The sequence below is a fragment of the Oxyura jamaicensis genome, chromosome Z, assembly GCF_011077185.1.
Source record: "Oxyura jamaicensis isolate SHBP4307 breed ruddy duck chromosome Z, BPBGC_Ojam_1.0, whole genome shotgun sequence".
Classification (NCBI taxonomy): Eukaryota; Metazoa; Chordata; class Aves; order Anseriformes; family Anatidae; genus Oxyura; species Oxyura jamaicensis.
In genome coordinates this window covers 54,373,864-54,401,786 of record NC_048926.1, presented here as the reverse complement: position 1 = coordinate 54,401,786, position 27,923 = coordinate 54,373,864, and the positions used below count along the sequence as shown (strand labels likewise).

The window sequence follows — 27,923 nt, the reverse complement described above, 5'->3', positions numbered from 1 at the left end:
TTCAGGTCAAACACTTAAAAGTTTCACAGTCTATGCAATCTATCAGGCTTTCTAAATCAAATGTTTATCCTCACTTCCTATTCTGAAGCCACAGGATGTAAAATAAGTCATAATTTATACAGATGCTAATGACTGCCTAAGAATATTTAAAATTATCTGTAACCACTCTGATTTTAAAAACTCATACTATTAAGAATATTTAAATTGTGTAATTGGATTTTCAGCTATGCTGGCATCTATGCTAGCACAGGAGAGAAAACAAATCAACCTCTGCGTGGTTAATTTCTGGTGTGAGTTTAGCTCTACAGGATCAAGAGAAACCTGTGATTCAGCAGGGCAGTAAAAGGAATTTCAAATTATAACAATTGAGTGTATCTGCAAAACAATTCTGCCTCCGGATCTGTTAATTATGCATTCAACTGAGAATTAGGTATTTGCCCAGGGTGAGAAGCAAGCGAGCATGAGAATAAAGTTCAAGTTCAGCATGAGATTAAAAAAAGGTACTTTGTAAAATACAATCCTTGTATAACAAATTTAAAGTAAGACCTAGACTATAGGTCTTATTGTAGAAAGAAATCCTGTTCTTCTTTCTCCCATGAATCCACCTCTTTTTGTTGAGTGGATGGGGGTCACGGGGCAATGTGATCTGTGGCGAGCTTGGAAAAGAGAGAGAGGTGTTGGAAGGGAACGACAGAGATCATCGAGTCCACTGACCACTTCAGGGCTAATCAAAAGTTTATGCTTATTGTTAAGGGCATTACCCGAGTGCCTCTTGAAAACCAGCAGGCATGGGGCACAAACCGCCTCACTAAGAAGCCTGATTGGTTCCTCTTCTGTTTAACCACCATTTTTTGTCAACGGCTATTTCAGAAACAGAAGAATTGAAACTGCTCTTAAACAGGACATTTTTTCTGGACTTCTCTGAATTTTTCAGATGCCACTTCCTGCAGGCAGAAAATAAAAAGAAGTCTTGAATTATACAAAGTGACAAAACAAGCCTGCAGTAACGTAAATGTGCCTGCATGTGTGCGCTGCTGGGTGTTGCATGTGAAGATGCTGTGTGTCCTGTCCTCCTGCACAGGGATCAAGTGTCATGCTGGAGATTTCAGGTGTGCAGAGGTAGAGGCAAGCTAGAGGAGAGGGAAACGTGCTTCACATCCTTCGCAGTAACTGCTCCAGGATCCTCTATCAGCAGCCTCAGCTGACTTGAATACAGTAGCTGCTCTCTACATCTCTGAAGTGGTATAAAACAGAAAGAATGCATCCGTGAAGCTGACTACAAAAAGGCAAAAAAGGGGTTTTGAGAACTTGTCTGCAGACATCAGCAGTCACAGACAGTGACATCCTTTTTTGGTGTTTTAAATAATGTTTGGGTAGGGAATTCCAATCATCAGGGAAGACATCCAGCTGAAAGAGAGTATGAAACTTGGAGGAGTTGTGGACTCAAATGAGGGCGTAAAGGCCTTGCAGAGGGATCTGGACAGGTTGGAGAGCTGGGCGATCACCAACCGCATGAAGTTCAATAAGAGCAAGTGCCGGGTCCTGCACCTGGGACGGGGAAACCCTGGCTGCATGTACAGACTGGGCGATGAGACGCTGGAGAGCAGCCTAGAAGAGAGGGATCTGGGGGTCGTGGTAGACAGCAAGTTGAATATGAGCCAGCAGTGTGCCCTGGCAGCCAGGAGGGCCAACCGTGTCCTGGGGTGCATCAAGCACGGCATCGCTAGTAGGTCAAGGGAGGTGATTGTCCCGCTCTACTCTGCGCTGGTGCGGCCTCACCTCGAGTACTGTGTGCAGTTCTGGGCACCACAGTATAAAAAGGACATGAAACTGTTGGAGAGTGTCCAGAGGAGGGCTACGAAGATGGTGAAAGGCCTGGAGGGGAAGACGTACGAGGAACGGCTGAGGTCACTGGGCCTGTTCAGCCTGGAGAAGAGGAGGCTGAGGGGAGACCTCATCGCAGTCTACAACTTCCTCGTAAGGGGTTGTCAAGAGGCAGGAGACCTTTTCTCCATTAACACCAGTGACAGGACCCGCGGGAACGGGGTTAAGCTGAGGCAGGGGAAATTTAGGCTGGACGTCAGGAGGGGGTTCTTCACAGAGAGGGTGGTTGCACACTGGAACAGGCTCCCCAGGGAAGTGGTCACTGCACCGAGCCTGTCTGAATTTAAGAAGAGATTGGACTGTGAACTTAGGCACATGGTCTGAACTTTTGGGTAGACCTGTGCGGTGTCGAGAGTTGGACTTGATGATCCTTAAGGGTCCCTTCCAACTCAGGATATTCTATTCTATTCTATTCTATTCTATTCTAGAAAGAGAGTATGCACACAGTCACATAGCAAAGTGCACAAAAGAGAAATTGTAATTAACACAACACATGCCTTCCAAACACTGGAAACTTCACTAAAACAACTGAACACGTGCAAGAGAGTCACAAATAAATAATCTAACCACTCTTGGTTTTCTCTTGCGGAAACAAGGGGATGGGAAGAGGAAGTGGGGAGAGAGAAGTAACAGCAGCACTACGAGCAGCTGTCCACAGCAAACACTGCTGGCTGGGACTGTGAACAACCAAATGTTGTGATATGTGCTGATTTATAATCATATCTTCTTTGCACAGCATCCCTGAAAAGTGAATTTAACAACATCCCTTCTGTGTTCTACCTGGACAGCTTGCTTCCAGCACTGAGTATCTCTTTCCAGCTCCATCTTGGGTGTACTCTATCTGCATTTAGAGCAGTTGACTTCTGGGACCTTCAGGAATCCCATCTTGCATAAATTATGTTCATCCTTACTCCATCCTTCAGCTCTCATTTCTTTGTGCAGAGGACAAAGGACAAATCTGGGAATGTGTACAGAAAAGGCTGTCTTTTCTTGTCTCATTCTCACTGTGTCTGTGCTAAAGCAGCAGCTGCTTCTGTGGCGAGGACACCTGACAGCCTTGGAATGGGGCACCACCACTGGCTGTAGTGGTGGCAGGCTCAGGGGAGGATGCAGGGCTGGGCAGAGCTGGGGAGGCTCCTAAGAAAGACTTCGAATGGCTTTGGTAGGCAACGCTGAATTCCATCCATAAACTCAGTATCTGGAAAGGTAATATGTGAAACACTTAAAGAAATAAGAACAAAGACAAGGCTGTGCCTCTAAGGCTAATCGCTAAAATTGCCTTTTGCTTCAAAATGCAAATTTAACACCTACTTTGTTGGATTTTGCACTGATTTGTTTTAAATGGAACATGAAATATCATTCAATCTAATGATTCCAAATAGGTTCAGCTACTGATGTTTGCAAAGCCATGAAATTGTGTTTTCCACAGGAAAAAAGTAAAATAAAGAAAAAATAAAGAAAAAAATAAAGTAAAATAAAGTAAAATAAAATCTTTCTCCTTGAAAGATTCATCTTACTGCACTGATGGAGCTGACAGTGCACAGCCAATTTTTATGTAGTCATAACAATAATTTCAGTAAATTGTCTTATCTGAGTTTGGTACAGATGTAGATGGAGAAAACCTGAATGACTAAATACCAAAATAAGAATACAGTTGAAAATGTCAAGTAATGTTTCAATTCTTTCACAGAGCTACCCTGGGCTTCAGAAAGGATTGGCAGCACAGACATAGCAAGCAGGAGCATATTTTTCTTCCTATTCTTGGAGTCTACAAGCAGAGGTGTCTAAGGCACGCATCACTTGTTTTGGCCAGAAAAGTCCTTTTGTTGGGCTGGAATTTTGTGGGAATTTGGGCTCACAGGCTCATTTCTGGTGCAAAGGGGAACAGGAGAAGCCCTTCCCAGGACTGGCTTCACTATAAAGAGATTCAGCCCCGAGTCAACTGGGTCTCTGCTCTCTGTTTGGATATGCATTTTGCTGTTTCCTAAGGCGTTTTTCTGATTTGACTGGCATGTTTTGCTCTGTTTGGCCCTTGTGAGCAACTGCTCTGCGTCTGGAGGAAAGTGTCTGGTTCAGCAGTTTGCAAACATACCAGCGTGGTGACTCCTGCATTCCAGCTTCCTCTCCATACCTGTCAGTAATATGGAACTTGCATATGCAATACTCTCTTGCAATCTGGGAAATCCTTTCCTCTGGTTTGCTACATGTGCTTAACAAATGCCCTCTTTCTTTTAAAGATATATTTACATACATCATCTGCTCCCATAAAGGGACTTAGTCGTGCACTGTGATGGTCTCGAAGACGGAGATTTTACTGTTTTCTTCCAATGCACCTTCCAGTGTGCACCGTGGGAACAAGCAGGATGCTGGCTTCCAGGTATGCAGACTGAGTCTTTGCTGCCCTCTCTGTCACAAACTGTACACATACAGACTGATGACAGGAGGGTTGACATTAAAAAGTCTAGATTAGCCAAAATCCAAGGTTCCTTGGGGAATTCTCCTCATGCTGCTAATACCTGGAGAAGGAAAAGAACAGGAGCAGATGCAGGATCCATTTATGTTACAAAAGCATTAGTCACTATGTTGTTTGTGGAATTAAAAAAAAAAAAAAGAAAAAAAAAAGAAAAAAAAGGCTTGCTAATTTAAACAGTAACCATTAAGAAATGCCAGAATAAAAACTGTTTGAGCAATCCTAATCCCCCTCCCCCGCTCTTAATGAGTCTGCATTGTCTTTAATTATACCTTCAAGTACCATTTTCAACTCCTCAGAGAGTAAGTAATGAACAAAACTAGCAAGTCTGTCTATTTCCTCAACCTTCACCCCTTTTATTTATCTGTTAGTGAGTTTTAATGGAACTCAGCAGAGGGACAGCCTTCTCAAAACCAGCACAATTTCCAGAGTTTTCTTGAAAACCTTTGGTTGAAGAGAGAGAACCTATTAGCACTCCACCGTGGAAAAACTACAGTGTCAGCAGGAAAGAGATGAGCCATGCAACAGGGGGATATTACAAATACCCCAACCGTGATGAAAGGTTACAACTTACTCAATGCTAGACTACCCAAAGGTGCACCCGTAAGATATGTGGCTGCTTAGTCCTACAGCTCAGGACATCTTGTTCCTAGCCTCTTTCAGTGCACAGCACGGGAAGAAGCAGCCTTTCACTCTGTGACTGTCTCCAGCAGTGAAGAGGTCTCTGAAGCCTCAACCAAGTGCAACGACAGGTCATTTCAGTACTCAGGAAAACAGAAGACCAGCTTGGCTAAGAAGGGAATCATGGCAGAACTCCAATGCAAAAAAAAAATAAAATAAAATACAGGAGGTGGAAGCAGGGATGGGCTACAAAGAAGGAATTTAGAAACATTGCCCGGGCATGTAGGGATGGTGTCAGGAAAACCAAAGCTCAGCTGGAGTATAAACTTGCATAGTTTAACGAAAAGAGCTTCTACTGCTAAACTAGTGGTAGAAGGCTGAGCAAGGAAAATGGTGGACTGTTACTGAACAGGCTGGGTGGTTTTGTGAAAGTTGGCACAGGCAAACCTGAGAAACTCAGTGCCTTCTTTATCTTAATATTCACTAGCAAGGTCTCCATGCCTCAAGAACTGGGATTCAAGGAAGTGAAGCATGAGCATTAGTGGGCAAACTGGGGTTTGCTAGAGAAAACTTGACACATACAAGCCCATGGGACCAAAAGGACAGCATCCAAGGATGCTGAGAGATCTGGCTGATGCCATAGCAAGGCTGATTTTGGTCATCTTGGAGAGGCCATGAATATTCCTGACAACTGGTAAAGAGCAAATGTTGTGCCTGTATTCAAAAAGCACCAAAAGAACAGTCCAGATAACTGAAGGCTGTTCAGACTCATTTCATTCCCTAGAAAAAAAAAAAAAAACACAACATGAACTAAATTCTCTTGGTTCATGTTTCTGGACACATGAAGAGGGAGACAGCTGGGAATATCAGCATGGATTCACCAAAGATAAATAATTCTTTGCAGACCTGCCTGATTGTCTTTTTTTGAAAAAGGACATGGATTTTTGGACAGGGGAGAGGAGTGTATGTAATTTACCACGAGTTTAGCAACATTTTCAACACTATCTCCAACAATATTCATGAATCCAAGTTAGGACATTATGGTCTGAATGAGTAAAAAATTTGATGGGTTAAGTACTGGATGGATTGGGTCAGAGGGTGGTGCTTAGTGGGTAGTCCTGTATCTGAAGGCTGTACCATGGCATCTGTCTCGGGACCCATCCTGTTTAGCTCATTTATAACTGACCTGGAGGATGCAAGGGAGTGCTGCTTGTCAAGTTGGCTGGTGACACCAAAGTAGGGAGAACATTCAATACACATGAGGACAGGGCTACTATTCAAAGGGACCTCAACCAGCTAGAGAAAGTAGCCAATGAACTTTCACAAGGACAAATGCAAAGCCCCACACCATGGCAGGGAGAACCTGTTGCAGTTTTACAGGCTGTAGACTTGTTGGCTGGGGAGCATTTCTGCTGTAAATGTACTGAAGGGCCTTGGTAAGAACCCCCAGGACATGCCCTGTAGACAGGAGGCTGCAGTGTGCCCTAGCATCAGCATCCTGGGCTGTATGAATATCACAGCTAGTACGTTGAGGGAAGGGAAGGGATTATTTTCTTCTACTCGTACTTAGTAGGTTGTGTATTGTGTTCAGTTCTGGATCTCCCAGTAGAAGAAAGACATTGATATGAAGTGAGTCCAACAGAGGGCCACGAAGATGGCAAGAGACTGGTTAAGCTGCCTGAAGGAATGTGGCTTATTCAGCCTGGGAAAAAAGGATTTGGTGGATGTAATCAGCCTTCCCAAACCTACAGGGAGGATCATCATGTTGGGGTTGGGCTCCCTGCAGTGTTACGTGGTAGGAGACAAGGCAAACAAGTTGAAACAAGAGTGGTTCAGACTGCATATGAAGAGAAACTTCTTCCTCATGAGGACAGTCCAGCAGTAGAATGGGGTTGCCCAGAGAGGTTGTGTAGTGCCTGTCCTTGGGGGCTTCCAGGACCAGACTGAGCCCTGAGCAACCTGTTCTGACCTCATTGCTGTCTCCACTCAGAATGGGAGGTTGGACTAGAGTCATCCTGAGATCTCTTCCAAGCTGAATTACCCTGTAATTCTCATCCTGAGTGATCAGTACTGGCAAACTGCTTTGGATGCACAATCTTCTCCCAGTCCTCTCCCAAATAATTCCAAGCCCATTTCACAACTAAGGTTCAGAGACTTTAACTACCCTGTTGTGGAAAACCTTCTTTCACATACCAACTGCCTCAGTGTCCCCCTGACAGAAAATGAAAGTCTTCTTCTAGCAGAGGCTGTTCTGTGCACAAATTACGTAGCTGGGTCTGTTCAGCAGATATCAGATGTGCTCACACATCAGAGACCAAAGGTGCCGCAGTGCTAGTACCTACAAAACAAGAAACCACCAAACTGGGAAGGACCTGTGACATATGGTCAAGCTGCCTGTTCCTGAACACAAAAGCCAGGATGGCGAGGGAGTACCCGTAGGGTGTGCTGGGGTGTGGGGAAGAGAGGGTGGCATTGGGCAGACTGATGGAGATGTGCAGGCTGAAGCCAAGCACCAAGAAAGAAAGACGAGATGCAGGGCAGGTAGGGCAGTTCCTCAAAGCTAATCCTACCACTGTCCTTGCTGTGCAGTAACTAGTAGTGCCCCGTTGATGGGAGATGTGGTGCAGAATGGAGGAACAAAGTTGCACGGAGCTGCTCTGAGCTCTCCTGCGGCCCCAGGGTCTCAGGGTATGTACAGCAAAGGACATAAGGAAAGCAAAGAAAGTTTGGGAATGGCTGCCTACCAGCTTCTCCGATTGAGTTTTGAAGTAAGAACAGGTGCGATACATCTAGGAGAAGGAGAGAAAAAATAATAAGTTTCCCCCCAGATATAAGTCATATTTAATAAGATACTTACACAGATCCATCTGATTAATCGGGCCCAAACAGCAAAGCAGCTCTCTCCTGCTGCAGCTGTATTTTTCCCTTTCTGTGGCCTTGCTTGACACTTACTTTCTGGTGGCTGAACCCAAGGTGACAAAGCTCTCGCAGGCAGTATCTCTGTCTGTATCCCTGACCTGCTACAACTCACTCCTGGACCCTACCGCAGGTAGAAAGCAGATCATTACACAATTTTGACATCAAAAATCATAGAATCACAGAACCATTAGGGTTGGAAAAGCCTCCAAGGCCACCTGGTCCAACCACCCCCCTACCACCACTGTCACCCACCAAACCCTGTCCCCAGGCACCACGTCCAGCCTCTCCTTGAACACCCCCAGGGACGGTGACTCCACCACCTCCCTGGGCAACCCGTCCCAGTGCCCGACTGCTCTTTCTGGGAAGAAATGTCTCCTCACTTCCAACCTGAACCTCCCCTGGCGCAACTTGAGGCCATTCCCTCTGGTCCTTTTTCTGCTACGAGCAGAGGAGGAGCACCTCACACGGGGCCGGGGGCGGCCTCCCGCCCCGCACCACCCCGGGGCGGGCTGACAGCGGGGCGGGGCCGGGCCGGGCCGGGCCGTGCTGAGGCGATCCGACCCGACCCGATCCCCTCGGCTCCGACCCGATCCGATCCCCTCCGACCCGACCGCGATCCGATCCGCTGCCAGCCGCGATGGAGCAGGACGAGGCGTCCGGCCTGCTGCCGGAGCGCGGCCTGTCGCGGCTGTCCCGCTTCAAGGCGTACCGGCGGCGGTGGTTCCTGCTGGTGGTGGTGTGCCTGCTCAACTGCTCCAACGCCATGGTGAGACCCGGGACGGGGACGGCGCCGACCCCAGACACGGAGCGGGGCGGCCCCGGCGGCTGAGGGGGGCCGGCGGCGCCGCCGCGGGGTGCTGGGGCAGGGGGAAGGGGCAGGCGGTGGGGTTCGGGAGGCAGGCTTGTCTGTGGCCCTGCCCGAGCTGTGGGGCCGGAGGGAGGGCGGGGTGGGTCTGGGGAGGCCGCAGGAAGGCGAGAAGGGCCGGGACGGCGATAAAGGGGGTCGGGAGGGCAGGGGGGGCTGCTGCGGAGAGCGGCTGCGGCCCTCGGCTGGGCACGGGGGTGAGGGCAAGGAGCAGGAGCTGGCTTCGCTGTGCTGCTGGCCTGCGCCGGAGGAATTCCCCGGGCAGGGAAAGGGGTTGCGAGGTGTCCTTGCTGGGGTTTGTGGCACATGCAGGAGTGATTCTGCGCTAAACAACACCACCACGGGGACCTCTGGTCACCCACAGGTACTCAGTCCCGAAAAACATGAAAAAAAAGGGACGCCAAAACACACCTCACCTGCCGAGCCAGTTAAAACTAAGCTCAGTAGCTACCGAGGTAAATGCACGACGTTTCCCCCTTCCAAATCGTTGCTCGTTTCCCCGTAACAAATTGGAAGCCCAGATCGCTGCTCGCCAAGTCATTGAGGACGCTGTTTGATAATTATCAGGCCGATGCAGAATTATTCACGCGCCTGAGGATTACTATGCCACGAATGCAGGCTGTCTGGCAGCCAAGATACCGGGCATTGCAACCTGCAGACACTTAAATGCTGGGAAGGAAGAGCAGGTCTACTGTGATGCAAGAGTGCCAGAGCAGAGAAAGAGAAAAATACAGTGAGAATCAGGTAATATACTGAAGCACCAAAAAGCTAAGGCACCCTCTTATAGGGGAGTCCATATCCTTTGGGAGTGTAAAAGAGGTGTCCTGCAGAAAAGCAACATGAAGCACTGTTGCTTGCAGCTCAGTCATCACGGCAGAAGAACATGATATAATAGGAAGATGTAAATGCTGTTAGGTTAGGTGTCTGTCCCTACTAGGTGTAGGTAGTGGCAGCATGGTGAAGGGTGCTGCACAAAGCTTTCCAGGCCACCTTGGCACACTTGCACTTTGCTAAACACTAGTAGTAAACTTGGAGAGGTACTTCAAGTGCCCCTTTTGATGTCTGCAACCCTGACATGGGTCACGTTGCTGAAAACTTCGTAGCCCTGAATGATTCTGAAGTTGTCTGTCTGCTTGGTCTCTTGCCAACTTCCCATCTCTCCACAACATTATTTTGCCACCATAGCGACTTGAGCCAGAACTTTACCACTTCAAAACTGTGTGCTCAGTAAATACCCTAGGGTAGCAATACTGTTTCTAAGCCGCTGCAGATGTCTGGAATTGCAAGTATGCTGACATATAAAGTTGTGGCCAAACATTTCCTGATGCTAATGTTTCTCCTAAACGTTCCAGATGAAAATCACATGAAAATGGAGGGAGTGGTTGAAAGAACATGAGATCAGCGTGGTTGGTTTCTGTTTAAAAGTTCCAGATGGAAAGATTAATTTACCAGTTCTGCGGTGTGAAAACTGCCATGGAAGTTAAGATGAGTCCTTAATTCTTGTCCAGGTGTTGCATGCAGTACTTTGTCCTACGTATACCTGTGCCAGTCTGTCTGCAAAATGCCCATGGTGAGGTTGCATGACTTAGGAGCTGTCTTACTTGGAGACAACAGGTCACCTCGTGGGGCAGACCAAGCTCCCAGGACAATGTTGTGTATTCTTCACTCTTACCATGCACACACGCAGCCTTCTATTAGTGGCCTTCGATGTCACTGAACGTGACAGACAGCAGACAATCCTGATAGAAAGAGGCTGTCGTCAGTGTCATGAAAACAATGTAGGAGCAACTTGTCAGCGGGAAAGCACGCTCAGTCACGCAACAAGGGCAGGATGAGAAAGAAATGGTTCTTTGTTCATTCTGTGCTAGGACTGTGGTTGTGCAAAGCCAGGCCAGATCATGTGGTACTGAGAGAGGAACTGCTTCCTCCTGCTCTGCATCATCACGTGAAACCCTTTCTTTAAGCAGGGAGCATAGCAGGGTAGATAAGGCATAAGAAGGGCTTTTACACCAAAGGTAAATGGTCTCTTTCTACCATCTCTTTTACTGACCTGGGTTTAAAAGCCTCTGACTCTGATTTTTACAAAGTGGGTACTGTCTTGCTGAGGTTTAGTTCTCATTTCCCAAATACTGCTATTCTGGAAATTGCTTGCTGAAAATATCCTAACAAGTCCCTAAGTAGGCACTGTCTGCCATGTTCACTTCCTGCCTGAAGTCCTGGGCCAAGAGGCTCTTCTGACCACCGCTAAGCCAAGCGTAGACGATTGCTCCCCAGACGTTTTTTGCCACCACTCTAGGTGAGGGCTGACCTAACTGTGCCTGTGGTTGCTCTCCAGCTTTCTGAAACTGATGCTGTGGTTTTGAGTGTGTGTTTTTTTTAACTTTAAGCCTTAATTTGTCATAGTATTCAGGGAGTGCTGACAGCTGCTCTAGCGGTGGACCGCTTTAGCGAAACCTCCTTCATCTTTGCCTTCTTGTTGCTGAGCTCAAAGGGTGGAAACTCTGTGCTTCACAGGAGGAACTGCTTCTTGCCTTAATGCTGGGGACAGGGAAAAGCACAGAGAAATGAAAGTGAGAGTGTTTCCTGCCTTGTTCTGTGCCTGTCAGCGTGAGCATGCCAGAGAGGAGGAAGGGAGCCAAGGGCTGGAGCTGGCTCACACGTGGCTGGACGGCTCTGACTCACCTGCCTGGAGGACTTACACCACCACTTGGTGTACTCGGGAGAGGAAGGAGAGCCCCACGAGTGGGGACGGCGTGCTCCAGGGCAGGGTGTGCATGCTCCTCACCCGCACCTGTCCGGTCCAGCAGTGCCCTTGTAGATACGCATGCACATGCAGCTGCCACCACTTGGCCCTTGTGTCCTGCCAGTCTTCCCAAGAGCTGTAAGAGGCTAAAACTGACATCCACGCGGGGATCTGACCTGTCTGGAGGTCTCACCTCTGTCCTTCCTTCCTAGGCAGCTGCGGGGGCTCTTTGCTTCTAGTCTTTGTGTGCGTTTTGGTGATCAATGAGCTTGAAGGTGAGGAATCTGGTGTAGGAGCTTCGTGGCTTGGTCTCAGGAGAGGAGGAGCCCTGCATGCCTCAGAGGGACGTGCAGCATCAGCTTCAGAGCAGCCACGGGGCTGCGACCTGGTGCGTGGGTGAGAGCACGCTGAGGCTGGGATAGCTGCTGCAGGCAGTGCCTGGCTGAGGGTTGCTGAGCTGTGCCTGTTGTAAAGCAGAAGGTCCTGTTTCATATAAGCCATCCCCTTGGCTCCTCTTTTTCGAGCTGTACAGAAAAGGTGTTACAGGGGCACGGCCACACCCTGCAGAGCTATACACAGTATGCCTGATGGCAAAGAACACTCCAGATGGCAGCTTGTGCTAGCTGATACTGCCATTAGCCCAGAAAAACGGCCTACCCTCCACCCTGCCTGCATGTGCTTGCCACGCTACAAATCATTTTACCTGTCACATTTAAAATCCTTGTTTATTGGCAGGGGGGGTAGACATTGGTAAACAGCTTGCGTTGCATGAAAACTAACATTTTTCTACACCCTCTGGTGGGGCTGTGCCTGGTTATGTGTGTGATGCATCAACATCAACCCGAAGTGCTCCTTGAGCTCTGGAACTCCTAGGGCTGTGCTTGGTTATGTTTCCCTCAGCAGCTCACAGCTGTTGCTTACCAAAGTGAGTCTGTCTGTCCTCCCCTCTCCTGCTGCCATTGCCGGGAGGGCAGATGCTAGGCACCTTTGGAATGGGTGGAGGGAGGCTGGGTCCTGCATGTGAGATGGACCCTGGGGAGTTTGTGTGGGAGTGAAAAAGTAAAGGCGGTGGGACAGAGGAGCAGAACCTGGGGAAGATGGAGGTGGAAAGGGCCTGAGAGCAGGAGAAAACCTAGAGGGTTTGGGCGAGGAAGAGGGCTGGATCCATTTCTTAGAATCAACTGAGAGTTTACAAGGGAGAGAGAGCAACAAAGAAGCTTAGGCAGAATGAGAACAGCTGTAAACTTAAAGCATAGGAGTGCCTAAGCAGGCCTGCAGTTAATGGGGAAGTGAGCAAGCAGTCCTGCAGCAGGAGATGTGGGAGAAGAAAAATCAAAATGTCAGCTAAAAGAAAGTCAAAACAGAGAGAGGGAGAGCTGAAAGTGGAGCCAGGCCCCTCCAACGTCAGTATAAGTCAGATGGTTTGAGTTTCAGTGCACTTGCTTTCCATGGTGGTCCCACATACTCCATTGCTAAAGGAGGTGTGAGGGGGGCTCTTCTGCATTAGTGAATATAAATATACCATGAGTGGAAAATATTTCTGTCCTTTGCTTCTTTTGATGGGGCACAGATACCCAGGCAGCCAGCTGTGTGCTGAAAGCAGTGGGGTACAATTTCTTTCCTCCCTCATGACCTTCATCCACCTAGTTATGGAAGGTGAGTAAACGCTGAGCCCGCTCCCAGCAAGAGCTTTGGCTGATCACACAAAGGCGTGTCTGAGGCCAGCGCTGGGATGTGAGCTTTGTGCTGAGCACAGGAGGTCTGGCATCTCAGCTCATCAGGGAGATGCAGAAAGGGCTGATGCTGGGAGTCTGTGCTAGGCCACTGGTAACACATGCACAGCTTCTCTGCCACTGGCATTTACTTATCACATCCCTGCTGGGAGAAGAGGTAGATGAACAGTGATTTCCTCGTGGCTACTCGCACACAGTGATGCCAAGAAGTGAGAAAAAGCCACCTCCCATTCTGTTTCCATTTAATTTGGTGGCTTTTATGGTCTCTGGCATGTAAGTCAATAGGAGCACCAGTGAAAACCAGTAGCAGGGTGCAGGGTCTCACCTCCCGCTGAGGTTACCCAGGCCCTTTCAGTTACACATTAACATGCAGCTCATGTCTGCACAATGCAGGCAGTGAAGGGGGAGCTTGTGATGGCAGAGAGGGGTACCTGAAAAGTGGCAGTGGGCTGGAGTTGTTTTCTAGGAAAGCTGAAGGGTTTTGTTCATGTTTCTACAGACTTTATCATCTCAGGTATTCATCACCTGCGTGATCATCACCTAATAGTGGAGTAGCTTATGTCCACGTCACTGAAACCCATTTTCAGGTTAGGCCAGTCTTTTTGTAAAGCACCAAAGAGGGCGTCTTAGCAAAGGATGCACAGAAGCATCTTTACATCTGGGATAGTACTCTTCTTCCTTTCTTGTGGGCATGACCTCAGGACTGATTTCAGGGTCAAAGCAGGCCTTATCATTCGCAGAAGAAGCCAGGAGCAGACAGTGATGTTGTGAAACCAGTGCAACTAAAACAGGGTGTAGGGGAATATTTTCAGATAAAGCACTGGAAGGATCAGTTGCGTCGTTATTAATGTACCTCTTGTGTTTCCCTGTCACATGTTCTGATATGTATACAGATTTCTAGGTCCTCTCCCAGCCACTGTGTGTGTAGGACAGCATGAAATAAACTATTCCATGTGGCAAGTGTGAACCTCTTGGCTGACAAATGGCAAAGATGTTCTTACAAGGACACATCCAGGGCCAGTAATGCCAGGCTGAGTTTAAGAGGCTGCTAGTTGCAGAGAGAAGAAGGTAGCCTCTGTTTTGTTAATGCTAATGCAGGAGGATTGCCTGTAGTTTACATCAGGTAAGTACGTGTGTCAGGCCAATGCGTTCAGCCGGAGGACAGAAGAAGTCCTCACTGACCTCCAGTTCAGCCAGCTTCCAGCAGCAAGGCATGAGGATTGGGGATGAGAAAGTGAAATGGATGAGGAGCTCAGAGTCAAGATAATGATGGTGTCAGTGCCAAAATACTACCAGCATGCAAACGCTGAAGGTCTGAGATTTAATTACTAGCCTTAACATCCGAATTTCAAGGAGAGACTAAGACAGCCAGCCTCTTCATGATGTAATTATTTTGAGGGGATGTTGAAAATCTGTTCTGGTAAAGGTGTTCATGCGTACCTACCTTTGTTCTCTGTTCTGCAGCTATGGCTGACCTTTGCTCCTGTGGCTGACAAGACAGCTGCCTACTTCCACATTTCCATGGAGATGGTCAACTGGCTCTCAATAGTGTACCTGCTCATCTCGATCCCGTTTGGTCTGGTGGCAACATGGGTTCTCGACAGCGTGGGGCTCAGATGTGCCGTGAGTTGAACTGTTCTGTCACCCTGAGGGCTTTTCACCCAGAGATAGCAGTGGTGACATCTCCGTGGATTTAGTTGCACAGAGCACTACCATGTGTACTGTGAATGGGAATCTTGCCAAGTGCAGCAGAGGATGGGTGTGTTGAAAGCTTGGTTCTATTTCGGTAATAGCTGTCACCACCTCTGAGGGGGGGAGCTTTAGGAAAAGTCAGAATAATGTTGCATCCTGACGTGCCTTTTTCTGCTTTGTTTTTTGTTGTCTTAGCCAACTGACAGGGACAGACAGTGAGAGCTGACTGTGAAGAGCTTGCTGGAGTCAGGCAAGGTTTGCTAGTGAAGACTGTTAACAATTTTGCTTGGGAGGCCAGTTTAAGGAGTAGCAGGGCAGGGTGCAAGCAAGCAAGAGACCCTTGCCATCTTACAGCTTGCCCAGTGCAAAGCCAACTTGGGATCTCAGCACAGTCTTCCCAAAAGCGGAGATGCTGGGGTTGTGGCACTGAGACACTAGCACTCTAGCAGGACCTGTATACTGCCTGACTTATTTCCACAGTCTTTGAATTGTCACAGCAAGATATATGGGTGATGGTGCAAACTTGAAAACAGAGTGAAAGTAGTGATCTTGGCATTTCTCTTCCATTCCATGATGTTACGTGCTGTCTTGCATAAGCTACGTGATGGTGTAGAGCAGGACAGCCTTCTTGCTCCTTAAGGGGACTGGTAAAGAGTTTACTGTTGGATCAGGAGCATCCTGCAGTGACCCAGAGGGATGGGGACAGTCTGCAGGCAACTTCCTGTGCAGCAGCTATTAACAACCCAGTGTCTCTGTAGTGCATCTGAGACTTGTTGATGCTGTCCTGTTGCATTAAGTTCTGTCCTTTAGGCTGCAGCACACAACTCCTGGCTATGTCTGCTTGCTGCAGGTGATCCTGAGTGCGTGGCTGAACATGATGGGTAGCATCATCCGGATGTTCAGTGTCATGAAGTTCATGAGCTTGGGCTCCCAGAATTACTGGTACCTGTTTGCTGGTCAGTGCCTCTGCGCACTGGCTCAGCCCCTTGTCATCTTTTCACCGACGAAGCTGGCAGCGCTATGGTTCCCGGACCACCAGAGAGCAACAGCAAACATGATCTCATCAATGTGTAAGTGACAGCTGCACAGTAATATTGCTGCCTTGCAGAACTTGCTAGCATTTGTTTGCCTTTTAGAAACAGAAGGCAGAGGAAACCCTCTGTACCACAGCTTTTTTGCCTTGCAAATACAGCTGTGCATGAGTGTCATAACCATGTGCAATAAACCAGTGGCTTCAAGGCCTCACAGGACAGGCAGGTATTTCCATGCTGCGGAGCAAGAAGTGGGCCTTAACCAGATGCAGATGCAAAGTAAGCCACCCAGACACCCTCTTCCCTAACAAGGCAACCATCTTTGCCCAAATATCATGGTGTTTGGGGACAGCCCTCAGTGTTACTAAATGTGATGTCTTTGTAGCGGTCTTATCTCTGCAACTTGTTGAGCAAGTCTCCAATTTGCAAATGATGCTTGTGATCACAGTTGTCAAATTCTGTAACCAGGCAGGGGTGAGGCTGCAGCATCCATTTTATCCACCAGTTCTTCCAGTAGCAAGGTTGAGCTTGTATTCCAAATTGGTATACATGCAAACCTGCACTTGATAGACCTCTTTCCTCCTTCTGTGTGACATTTTCCCCAGCTTCTCTATCCAAGGACTTGAGAGGAGCATCAGAAACGAGGCTGGCCCACTGACTCCAGCTAGCAAATCTCACATTACCTGCACGTACAGGAGAGCTCCACCTGCACTTGCCTCCACACTGCCTTGGATTTGTGTGGGAAGAGATAAGTCAGAGGAAAAAGCTGGTGTAGGAGGACACCTATATGGCTTTCCAGTGTTGGTGTGCTGGTGCAAACCCAGAGCATGGGTGCTATTATTTAGCAAGAATGGATTTGTGATGTCAGAAGAAAGCAATTCCTTTTTGCACTGCCTTCCCTAGAGTAGGGTGCACCTGATTGCTCACCTTCTTTCCTAGGGATCTTCACCTTCCCTGCTGGAGGAGGATCTCTGTTGTCAATGGGGTGCAATACAGATACTACCAGAGCAGTACAGAAGTCGCTGGTGGGGACTGCCATCCTTCTCCTCAGTGTGAAGGATCACAGCCTCCAGAAAACTTGCTTTTTTAAGTGAGAGGGCAGCCAGAGCAGCCAAATAGTATTTCACTGACACAATGACCTCAGCCCTTACAAGAAAAACTATGAGAATAAATACAACTGAAGAGCAAGGAACAGCAGATACCCAAGATCTGAAGCTGTTCAATATGTGGCATGTTGAGATACCAGGGTGAGGGCTGAAAGGGCTGTTATTATTGTCTGCTGCAATGCTTGCATATTGTTGTTTAGCAAGCGTCCATTAATGGTTTCTGGTTACACCCATTACAGTACAAAATCAGGATTTCATTTTAAAAAAGTTTGAGTATTGCCTAGAAGGAGCACCAGCCACAGCCCAGTCGTTTACTTCAGTGGTTAATTACCTCACTGGCAAATGCCTACATGTTACTTCTCATCTTGATGCTCCTTATCCCCCAGCCAATGAGTCCCGTTGCACCTGTTTGGCAAGTAGTTATGGACAGTCACCTCATCTCTCCTTTGTCTAGAAAGACTGAACTGCTCCAATGCAATCACTTCACAGGCACATTTCCCTTTTCCTCTTCCCACATACCTCCACGTCTGCCTGTTGCTCACATCAGCTTTTTCTCTCAGCTCGCTCCAATTTGTCACTCTCTGTTTCCTGTGTTAATGCCAACGCAGCGTTCAGTGTTGCACGCAGAAACTGGCCCTGCCAGTATCCCCACGGCTTCTGTTAGTACCTCTGAGTAGGATTTGCTGTGTTTGCATGCAGATGAAAACAGACCCTGCAGACAGGATCCAGCTGAGCAGCTGAGATCACTGTGACTCATCTGTGCTCTTTGGTATTTACCACGCTCAGTCCTCCTATCACTTGTGGAGACTTACTCACACAGAAGCAGAACCAGCCCAAGAATGGATCCCTGTGAAGATGGTGAGAAAATCTCCCATGCAAGAAGAAAGACTTGTCTGAGACCACTGAAGTGGTCTCTGCTTCATCCACTGGATTCTTCGCTTCCTGTGGTCTGTCAGCATCTCATTTTTGGCACCCTGTACAGTGTCAGTGCACCAGTATCACTGTCCACAAAACACACAGTCCTACAGTGGAGTAGTGCAAGCTAATCCAGCCCAATCTCCTTCCCATTCTGTCTCAGTCTAGGCCTGTATCGTTTCCCTTCCCAGGAGGAGAAGGCTGAAACCCTGTAATGACTTGGGTAGGCTCACTTAGTCTTTTCAAATTTAGCTCATCGCTCCCATTTCCTTCTCCCCTCCTCCCCCTTCATATCTTCTGCTTCACAATGCAGATAGCTCATGATTGTACACCTGATCATACTTTGCCAGCCCCCTACAATGCCCAAATGTATTTTACCCAAATGCAGAAGTTTAAATCCATCTCCTTGGAAACTGTTGTTTAACCGTGTCCACTTACCGTTAGTTTGGAGCAGATAACATTTCTCTCAGGTCACGTTACACGAACTAGTCCTTTCCCAGATATGTGCTATGGCCGTGTTACTGGCGCCTCAACAGAACCACAGAACAGAGAAGGCTCTAAGGCACTTCTTAGGATAGTCTGCACAGGCACAGGTTGCACAGAGAGGCTGCAGAGTCTCTCTCTTGTGGATATTCAGAACATGGTCCAGGACAACTGGCTGTAGCTGACTCTGGTCTAAGCAGGAGGCATTGGACTAGATGATCTTAAGAGGCACCTGCCAACCTCATTGATTGTTTCGCTGTTTCTGTGTGCACTTTTGCCTTTGGAAGAACTGCTTTTGTTCCACACACAATGGAATTTTGTTCCACGTTGATGTAATTCAGCACAGTCCTTCATTTACAGTGGTTGAGCTCTGGGCTGTCCTGCACATCATTAATACCCTCGTGCTGAGGACTGGCAGAAGGTGTGCACAGGATACACGCTGTGCACTGGATGGCCAGTCTTCTCAAAACGTAATGCACAGCCCAGCAGCAGCAACGGTTCTCATTGTTTTAAAAGGGATGCTTTGCTGATTTTTTTTTTCTGGACTAGATGTCCATATGTTCTCAGAGCTACCAGATCCTGGCATGTTTGTTACTTTTGAGGATGAAATTCACAAACACATCAAGCACAGAAAGGTGGCCAGGCAATTCTCCTTGATGCCTACCACTTTATTGGTATACTCCCTCTGCTTGTGGGGGAAGGTTAAGATGGACCGTGACTTGGCTCCTTCTCTTGAACTGCACACTGTTTTTCTACTTACTGTGAAAAATTAATCTTTCTGTTTTAAGGCTGGATGGCAGAGACAGTGGATAATCATATTGCAGGAATGTGTGAGGAGAATGAGGAAACCATGGTGGCAGTGAAGTAGGCAGGAGACATTAAACTTGGAGGAAGGCTGAGGAGGTGACACATGTGGGCATCACATTGCATTCAGAAATGTCCCAGCTAGTGCCAGGATACACGCTCTTCTACCTCCAGATTCAGGTGGGACACTAAGATTGCCTGAGGGGAGCATCTCTATTTGTTACTGCTGCTGTATGGCATCAGGACAGGTGACATGGATTGGCCATCCTCATTTTGTCCCCCTCTGATTAGCGTTTACTGGAACAGGCTTCTGAAGATGAAGACACCATAATTCATAAATAAAAACCATGAGTTAGGTGTTGTAGGAAAATGGGTTTATACAATGGACTTCCTGTGGGTGGGGGAACAGATGTGGCAACAGTGAGACCACACTGTTAACTTCTCACAGATGTTCCTCTCCTGGTTGCTCCATATATATACCTTGGTCTGTCCATGCTTGTTGCTCTGCTACATGCTGCATCTCTGATGCTGACTTGGTAGTAGGGATTGTCAGGTGATTATGACTGCTTGTGTGAATAACATATTTTTCTTTTATTTTCTTTCAGCCAATCCCTTGGGTATTCTCATAGCAAACGTGCTGTCACCTATACTAGTTCCTGAAGGAAAGCACATCCCATTGATGGTAAATGAAAACTGGTTTAATCAGCTAACTGGGCTGATTGGGGTCCAGCTTGTTTATATATTGGGAAGCAGTGGAGCTGGAAAGACTGGTAACATGTCTTTGCTTTGTGTTGTGTAGCTGGGTGTTTATGCCATCCCGGCGCTAACAGCCTGTGCTCTAGCAACAGTGGGGATTCATGAGAAAGTTCCTCCGACACCTCCTTCGGCCAGTGCCACCAACTCCACCTCTCAGCCATTCCTCACAGGGCTCAAAATGGTAAGTGCTGCAGCATAGAGAGAAAACAGTGCTGAAGTGAGGGATGCAGCCCTGCCAGACAGGGATGCGCTGCGGAATCTGCTGACAAAGCAGACTCTGAATTGCCCTCCACCAAACCTGGCACAGAAAGCCTCCTGAAGGAGACCAGGTTCCCTTCCTTCCTCAGGGAGTGAAAGCTGCTCACAGCAAAGCTGTGAGCGACATTACCTGACTGTTCAGGCTCTGTTCAACTGGCTAACAGGCACATCTGAACTCACCCAAGAGGACTCCACAATCTGAACCTTCTGAGGTGGTAACGGATGTGGTAATGGGTAGGACAGCATGTGGCAAAGCAAGAAAGAAGTTGGGGCACTGAAGAGATCCCTCCTTCCTACTTGGTCTCTGCTTTTACTTGTCTACTGGCTGAACTGACAGGAGGGAGCCAAACCGCCGTAGTGCTCACAGGGTTGCCCTTAATGTTTTTGAGGGGTCAGAGCCTCAGATCCTCAAATCTATTTGTCACAGCCTGGCCTTTCTTCCCCCTTTGCTGGTTGAAATATGTTAACTTTTTTCTCTAGCTCCTGAGAAACAAGCCGTACATCATCCTGGCAGTGTGTTTTGGAGGAGGAATTGGGATGTTTACCTGCTTTTCAGCTCTGCTGGAACAGATCCTTTGTGAAAAGGGTTATTCAAACGTGAGTCTTCCTCCTTTCATCTCCACTGTCCACAGCATCTGTGATAGAATCAAAATAATTTTCCCAATAAGGGACTTAGAACAAAATGAAGATAGTTGAATATGATGCAGTGTCTCATATCTTATTTGCTTGTATTATTTAACGTAGGTTAAGCAGTACATTAATGCATAGCACAGTCAATCTTTCAGATTAATGGATGATTTGTGTTTTATTACTGCCTCTGGCCAGGCTCCCATTTGCAAATGAAAAGCTTTTTCTCCCTAAACACTATTTAGGAAAAAAAAGTGTTCCATTTTTTCTTAAGCACTCCAGAGCACTGATGTCTAAGCAGCCTTCTGACATCTTTCCCAAAGGGGGATGGAGGCTCCGATGGGCCCTGGAGTGAGCAGGACATGGAAGGCAGGCTGGTGCAATTTCCTTTTTTCTTTGCACAGTCTTACACGATGCCAAGGCAGTAGGAAGTCACAGGTACTGCAACAGCTCTGTTTCCCCATCCTGTCCTGGACTTTGGCCAGGTGCAGCTTTTACAGCTGAGCACAGGGCATGCACAGGTGAGATTCTTCCTGTTGTGTCTGTGCAGTAGCAAGGGGTTGTTCCAGTTCCTGCATTTCCCCTTCAGTCCTGCTGCTCCTACCCCCCTGGAGGTCCTCTTAACTCTCTAGCTGATAGGTCTGCACATCTGTATGACTGCTCTGCACCCAGCCTTCCTTCTCAGGCATACCAAGATTTGTTCTCCATAGAAAGAAACTGTGGTGCTGTGACCCAGTTGTCCACGAGCATGTGATTCTGGGCCCAGTTATTTGCTACTCATAGTCCCTTGGGGGAAACTTGCCCTACCTCAGAAAGTGATCCACTAGCAGCAGGCGGATGGGTCAGTGACATTAAAACCTCTTCTTAACCACTCTGTTTTCTTGCCTGCTTGTTTTTCTGCCCTCCAGGTATTTGCCGGCCTGAATGGTGCACTGTTCACAGTCTTTGGTTTGTTGGGAGCCTTCCTGCTAGGACTGTATGTCGACTGGACGAGGAATTTTATAGAGTCCACCAAGATCTGTTTCTGTCTGAGCGCACTTGCCAGCATCGTGTTTGCAGTGGTGAGTTCTCACTTGCATTGCACCATACCTGCGGGCTTACTTCTGTTGCCATCTAATAAACCATGGACTCAAAACAGGGTGATTTGACTTAATAGCATTTATTAAGTTACATGTTCTACTTTGGGATAATCTACCTTGGATAGGATTTTTTTTATGGAAAAAACATTTCCTGGAGATTTCACAGAGGAACTCTGGAGCCTCAGACAGACTGCTTCAGGATATAAATAAATTGGTGCAATTTACTCCTTTACATTGGATCACCTTTTCCTTACTTCCCCTCCATTTCCCTTCCTCACCCTCATCCCTTATAGATGAACTGCTAGTTCAGGGTAGTAAAATGAAATCCACCCATCCAAATCTGCTCAGTGAACTTGGATTCCAGACACACAGTTTTCTTTGACTTTGCCAGCTCCAGCCAGGCCTCTGGAGCTGTGCCAGGAGACACACCTGGTGTTCCTATCTGGTAATTTAAAACATAGTTAAAGAAGGAGGTACCGGCACTGTGGCTGCAGGATTTACACCCTTGACTTCCCTAGCCCTGGGACAAGGCCGTGCTTTTTTCACAAGAACTAGGGATGAGGGTATTTTTGACACTAGGTTTTGATCACCAGGTTTTGTAGATATTTCGGGTGTTTTTGTCTGTTGGTTTTGGGTTTTTGTTGGTAGTACTCTGTTAGTACAAACGTGAGCCTGACATGATAAAGAATAGTTTCCAGTTTATACTGGGCTGTAGTAACCCAATGAATTCTCATGTAACCCACTGCAAATGCCACTTCTGAAATGTTAGCTGTTATCAGGACAGAAGGGTGTGTTTCATGTGGTTCTGGAGATGCACTGTTGGTAATGGAGTGCACTCTTGGTAAGTTACTGTCCAGGAAATCAAGTCACAGTGTTATAATCACATCCACATTTTTCAGATAATTCTGCTGGTCCTATCTTCTTCCTTGCTTAAGTTTGACAACTAAATCTCCATTGGTTGACTAAGGGGCTGGAGGAAGAAGAGATGTGGTACTAGTGGGCAGTGAGCACTTGGGACTTCCTGCAGGTTATGGGTTCAGAGACATTCTGTGCAGCAATGATGACACTGAGACCTTGGTGCTGTTATTCTGCCCGCAGGCGTCTCGGTTCAGAGGCCAGGCCATCGCTTTGGCCATCTCCAGCTCAGTCTTTGGTTTCTTTGGTTTTGCCATCTACCCTATTGCCATGGAGCTGGCTGTGGAGTGCTCCTACCCTGTGGGAGAAGGCACATCTACAGGACTGATTTTCGTTGCGAGGTAAGCACGCAGGTTAAATCCAGATTAACATTGGGTTTAGGTTCACACACACAGGTGCACGGGTGCAGCTAGAACAGACTGTGGACATCACTGCCAGCCATGCTGCCAAACTGCCTCCATGCAGTATGTGAGCATGGCAAGGAGCGAGCTGGCTGAGCTGCAGAGCTGATGAGCTTCCCCTGTAGGTTTTAAAGGAAGGAAGAGTGTGGAATTTGTACAGAAAAGGCAAGAGGGAAGCTGGAGGTCTCTTCCTGGATCAAATCCCTCCCCAGAAGAGGATTTAGCCATGCCCTGCATACCTTTGAAGAAGGTAGGGGCTGTATGCCCATTCCCACAGCAGTACAGGGAGATGTGAGGTCTCAGTGCTTAGCTGAGGGAGTTGGGGCTCACCACTTATGGGGCGGCTGGTCACACCACATGGGGCAGTGATGGTCCTTTCCATGATCAGTTTACATACCTTGGGCTGGCACTGGACTACTGCTGGACTCACGGGAGCCCTAAGCAATGATAGATGTGGCCCAGCTCCACTTGTGCGTGTCAGGTGGAGCTGCAGCAGCCAGTCAAAGGGGAGCATTAGACACCTCCCTAAGGGGCTGTTGTCTTCCATTGGCAATGGACTTTGTTGCTGCTGCCAGGCAGCTGTGAATGAGGTGGAGGTTGAAGTCTTTGTCCCATCCTCACCCCTGCAGCAGGAGGTATTTCCAGGTCTCTGGCCAGTGACTAAGTCTCATCATCAGCTGTAGTTCAACACCTTCCCACCTCCACTGTGAGTGAGCAGTGGTCCTGCCATGCCTGCCCCGTGTTTGGAGGTGTGCTGACTTGGCCACCCTCTGACCCAGGGCCAGTTAACCAAGGACTAGGGTTAGAGGCAGTCAGTCATGGCTTTCTCTGCAAGAGGGACCACACTCCAGAAAGGGGCCTTGTTTCCTTCCCACTGGGGAAGCTGGGCTTGTCTGCAGCACTGGTGAATGGGACAGGGGCAGTCACTGCATGCTGGCTTCTCCCCACAGCCAGATTGAAGGTGTGATTTTAATGATTCTGCTACAAGCCCTCACCGTGCGTGTTTCTGAGGACCGACCCTCCACTTGTGCCCTTGACCAGGATGGAGCCCTGGACTGGACAAGTAAGCACATCCCTGGGAAATGATGCTGGACAATTGCTTGCACCCTACATGTCCCCTGCTCCCACCCATATCTCACTGCCAGGGAGCCTGCAAGACTGATTCCTGCTGCAGCCTATCTTTTGACCACCTTTTCCAACCTGCCTGTGCACTCTTGCTGCTCCTGCTAAAATAGCCCTGACCGGTTGAAGTGGGGAAGGCTTCTAAGGTGCCAAAAATGCTGCTGATGGCTGTGGGTTACAGTTCCTCTTACAGCCACTCTGCAGAGACACAAGCTTCACCAAGCTTGCAAGCAGCTGCTCCTGGGGGAAGAACAGCTTGGGGTCATGGGATACACAACCCTGTCTGCGTAGCACAGCCTGTGCTGCTGTGCAGTGCAGCAGGTCATGACCACAGACACTGACTGAAAGTTAATTCCCTTGCCTCTGCACGCACAGCTGCCTGGGTCAGTAACATGCCTGTACAGCTCTGTTCTGACTTACTTCATATTTCCTTTCCTTTCCAAGCTGGCAGTAACTGCCCCCAAAAAGCATTTTGGCTGCTTCATGTCTGAAGGTCTGCAACATTCCTCCTCATCAGATCAGAGCTTATGATTAGATACCCATCCCTACTACCCAGCCTACTCATTTGTGGTTTGATACATGCAGGGACATACATGAGGAGAAGCGTGCGGAGGTGTTTATTTGATATACTGTTTGAATAAGAACATAACTAGTTACAGACATTGCATAAATTTCATTTTTTTTTTCATCAGAAATTTAAGACACAAGTTTTTTCTTCAGTTAAAGTTTATCTTTAGTGAACCTTTGCTACACCTTGCTTTTAGATGACAAAACAAAGCTACCTGTGTGGACCTGTTCTCTTATGAAGCCCAGGTGTTTTAAGTCTTTCTTGTAATATCCTTCACCTGCCCGCAACACACAAATGTCCACACCCGTGCACACACAGGTACATGCAAACGCACTCCCACAAACACCCTGTGTGCACTGGTGTAAGGCCTCCAACCTGTGGGCCATGCAGGACACGACTCCTGTAAGCCTTCCACTTTTCACTCAAACCCTCTTCCAAAGCCCTTGTTATGTGAAATGAGGTCTGGCTTTAACCAAACCAGTGCTGTCTCACTGTGAGCTGCACACTGTCCTCAGGGTAGCCTCTGGGAGGAGATCACCCAGGCTGTGCGGTTGTAAGGGAGCAGACCTCTAGACTTCTGCACCATTTGGGATGTGTGGATTCACTCTCTAAAAGTCTTACCTTGTTTGCAGCTCCAGTGCTGGTGCTGGCTGGCCTCTGCAGTGCCATGGCTTGTTTCTACGTCATCTTCTTCCACACGGACTACAAGCGGCTCCATGCTGAGACAAACAGCGATTTGGTCAGGACAGAAGATACAGAATCAGCAGATGTTCCTGAAGCCTAACAAGGCTGAAAGGGGCATGCCAAGGGCCCAGGCTGTGCTGTCAGAGGTCAAAGGGGAACTGGATAACTACACAGGTAACAGGGATTTTTAGCTGATGTGATTCAAGCTGAAGAAATGTTGCAGAAGAGCGGAGCATCATATTTCAGCCATTTTTCATTTTCGTATACTTGGATCAGGAGTGAAGCTTTTGGAGGGGTGAAAGTCATGCCTACAACAAACCTGCCAGAAAACTTGCCTTTAAGGACAGTGGTTCCCGTATTGCATAACAACTCTTCCACTTGAATTGTGGAAATAATTGTGCCTCTTAGGAGGCACAGTTGTTTGGTAGGAGCTAGACCATCTTTCTCTTACAGTAGAGAGTGTAGGTATATGATCTGTAACACAAATCCACTTTGTCCTCTCACAAAAACAGGAAAAGGAAAGCACTGCCTGCCATGCTGACTGTAAAAGAAAAAAAAAAACAGCAAGCAGCAGAAGTATGACAGCCTTCCTTGCCCTTTCTGGTCCCCTGCCATATGCCAAGATATTCAGGAAAAGTTTCTTTTGGGTTCTTGTTTCCCCATCTGTCCAACAATTCCAATGGCTCAAGCTTTTCACAAGAAGATGGACCTTATGGTTAGAGTTGTGTACTGCATCAAGCGAAGACATGCTCTCTTACAGAAAAACATTGAGAAAGCAGCTCACTTTTGGGGGAATGGTGTGGCAGCAGCTGGCAAAAGAACTGGCAAAGGTGACCACACAAAGAAAGCAGGGCACCTTCACGAGTTTCTGCAGATGACAAGGGCTTTTGGTGGAAGACCAACTAGGAAGCAACATCAACAAGCACCTTGGAGATCTCTCTACAAGCAATGGCTGTTGCTCAGTGTTTGAAGAGATTGTTAGTAACACAAAAGATCCTGTTTGGAGTTCAGTTCCACTAAGAATTGGCAACAAGTACAATTGTTTTTTTATTTTACAGCAATACTTGCACAGGAGTCCAGTGTCCTGCTCTGGTGTTGAGGTCTAAATCTACAGCCTGAGGACTTTTTACCCTGTGACATTTTGGTGCTAAAAAATGAGATGGGTGTGACTTGGCGATACTTTATGTCATGCAGCTTGCAGAGGGGATCTCAGTATTTGTTGATTAAGGGAACTTAATGCAAATTGTACCTCTGAAAATACAGTGACTGTTTTTCTCCAGTCCAGTTAGGGGATAATCACGTAGCAAAGAATGCACTTTACCTGAAAAACACTAAAGTATAGCTCTCTCAATGCCTGAATTCCCCTTCCCATTAGCAACTGGATATACTTCTATTTACAAAAAAAACCCTTCCTGCATCCTTCCATGAAGTCTCCTAGTTCCTACAGGTACAGCCTTGCTGTCCCTGATAAGCACTGATGTCTGTCAAGAGGAGCAGGAAGAAGTCTTATACTGAGGTAAAACAAGGTAACTTTGGACCTTTGAGAGGAATGAAATTAACCATCTTTTGCAAACTGATTGGTCAGTTCTGCAGCACTGGACCTAATACACTGAACAGAATAACACCAGATTTACCCATCACTCCTGAGTCCTGCTGTACTGGGAAGCAAAAAGCACTTGGTACTTTATAATTTTATATATTTACAAATGCTTATGTTTTTTAATAAAGGGTGGATTAAGAAAACATTAAGAAAAGAGTAATCTTTTTTCACTGTATTAAGAAAAGAGTAATCTTTTTCACTATATTAAATTAGTATTTTGTATTTTTTGTATTTTTTTAAACAAGTATTTTGAGTGCATCTGGCATATGTGCAGTTAAGGTGTGCTTGAAATGTTGGTAAATGGTACCTCAGATCTCTAAAAAGGCAGTGTGAAATTAGCTGCAGGTTAAACTGAAGTTAGCTCTATGCTGAAGGACAGGTTAAGGGAGAGAGGAGACTACAAGCATCTCCAAAATCTGTCATCCTGGTCAGAGTCTGCGTCACACCAGCTAAGGCACTCTTCATCCTATCATATCAAAGAGATTTGAAAGGGGAGGCTTTTTCTCCACCAACAGAGGCATACAGTCATGTGTGTGAGGCTAATTCTGAACTGCTGATGCGAAGAGGAGCAGGTTGCCACACCCTCGCAGCGTGCTGTAGAGGCGCTGTAGTACTGCTAACCGCGGAGCCAGGTAGTTCACACAAAT

The 27,923-nt window shown here is 47.5% G+C and overlaps 1 protein-coding gene across 3 annotated transcripts; it reads left to right on the top strand.

The window, feature by feature from the left end:
* Positions 1-8,418: 8,418 nt before the first annotated feature.
* Positions 8,419-27,432, top strand: SLC49A3 (solute carrier family 49 member 3). Of its 3 annotated transcripts, none has more exons than XR_004746265.1 (10): positions 8,419-8,660; positions 14,700-14,858; positions 15,778-15,997; positions 19,872-19,948; positions 20,066-20,203; positions 20,761-20,877; positions 21,816-21,968; positions 23,085-23,283; positions 23,738-23,778; positions 24,213-24,266. XR_004746265.1 is itself a non-coding variant. In XM_035310522.1 (10 exons), exons 1-10 carry the CDS (start codon positions 8,532-8,534, stop codon positions 25,774-25,776), a joined length of 1,416 nt encoding a protein of 471 aa, XP_035166413.1. In that variant the 5' UTR covers positions 8,419-8,531; the 3' UTR covers positions 25,777-27,432. The 3 variants fall into 3 exon arrangements, 2 of the variants coding, with proteins under 2 accessions (XP_035166413.1, XP_035166414.1); XM_035310522.1 differs by lacking the exon at positions 23,738-23,778 and adding an exon at positions 25,625-27,432 and having other exon boundaries at positions 23,085-23,242; positions 24,253-24,365; XM_035310523.1 differs by lacking the exons at positions 23,738-23,778; positions 24,213-24,266 and adding an exon at positions 25,625-27,432 and having other exon boundaries at positions 23,085-23,242.
* The last annotated feature ends 491 nt before the right edge of the window (positions 27,433-27,923 follow it).

Excerpts from the sequence above, each read along its gene's own strand:
- SLC49A3 (XM_035310522.1), top strand. The coding sequence starts at position 8,532 with ATGGAGCAGGACGAGGCGTCCGGCCTGCTGCCGGAGCGCGGCCTGTCG. Across the intron at positions 8,661-14,699 it reads TCAACTGCTCCAACGCCATG|CTATGGCTGACCTTTGCTCC; the intron begins GTGAGACCCGGG and ends TCTGTTCTGCAG. Across the intron at positions 23,243-24,252 it reads GGACTGATTTTCGTTGCGAG|CCAGATTGAAGGTGTGATTT; the intron begins GTAAGCACGCAG and ends TTCTCCCCACAG.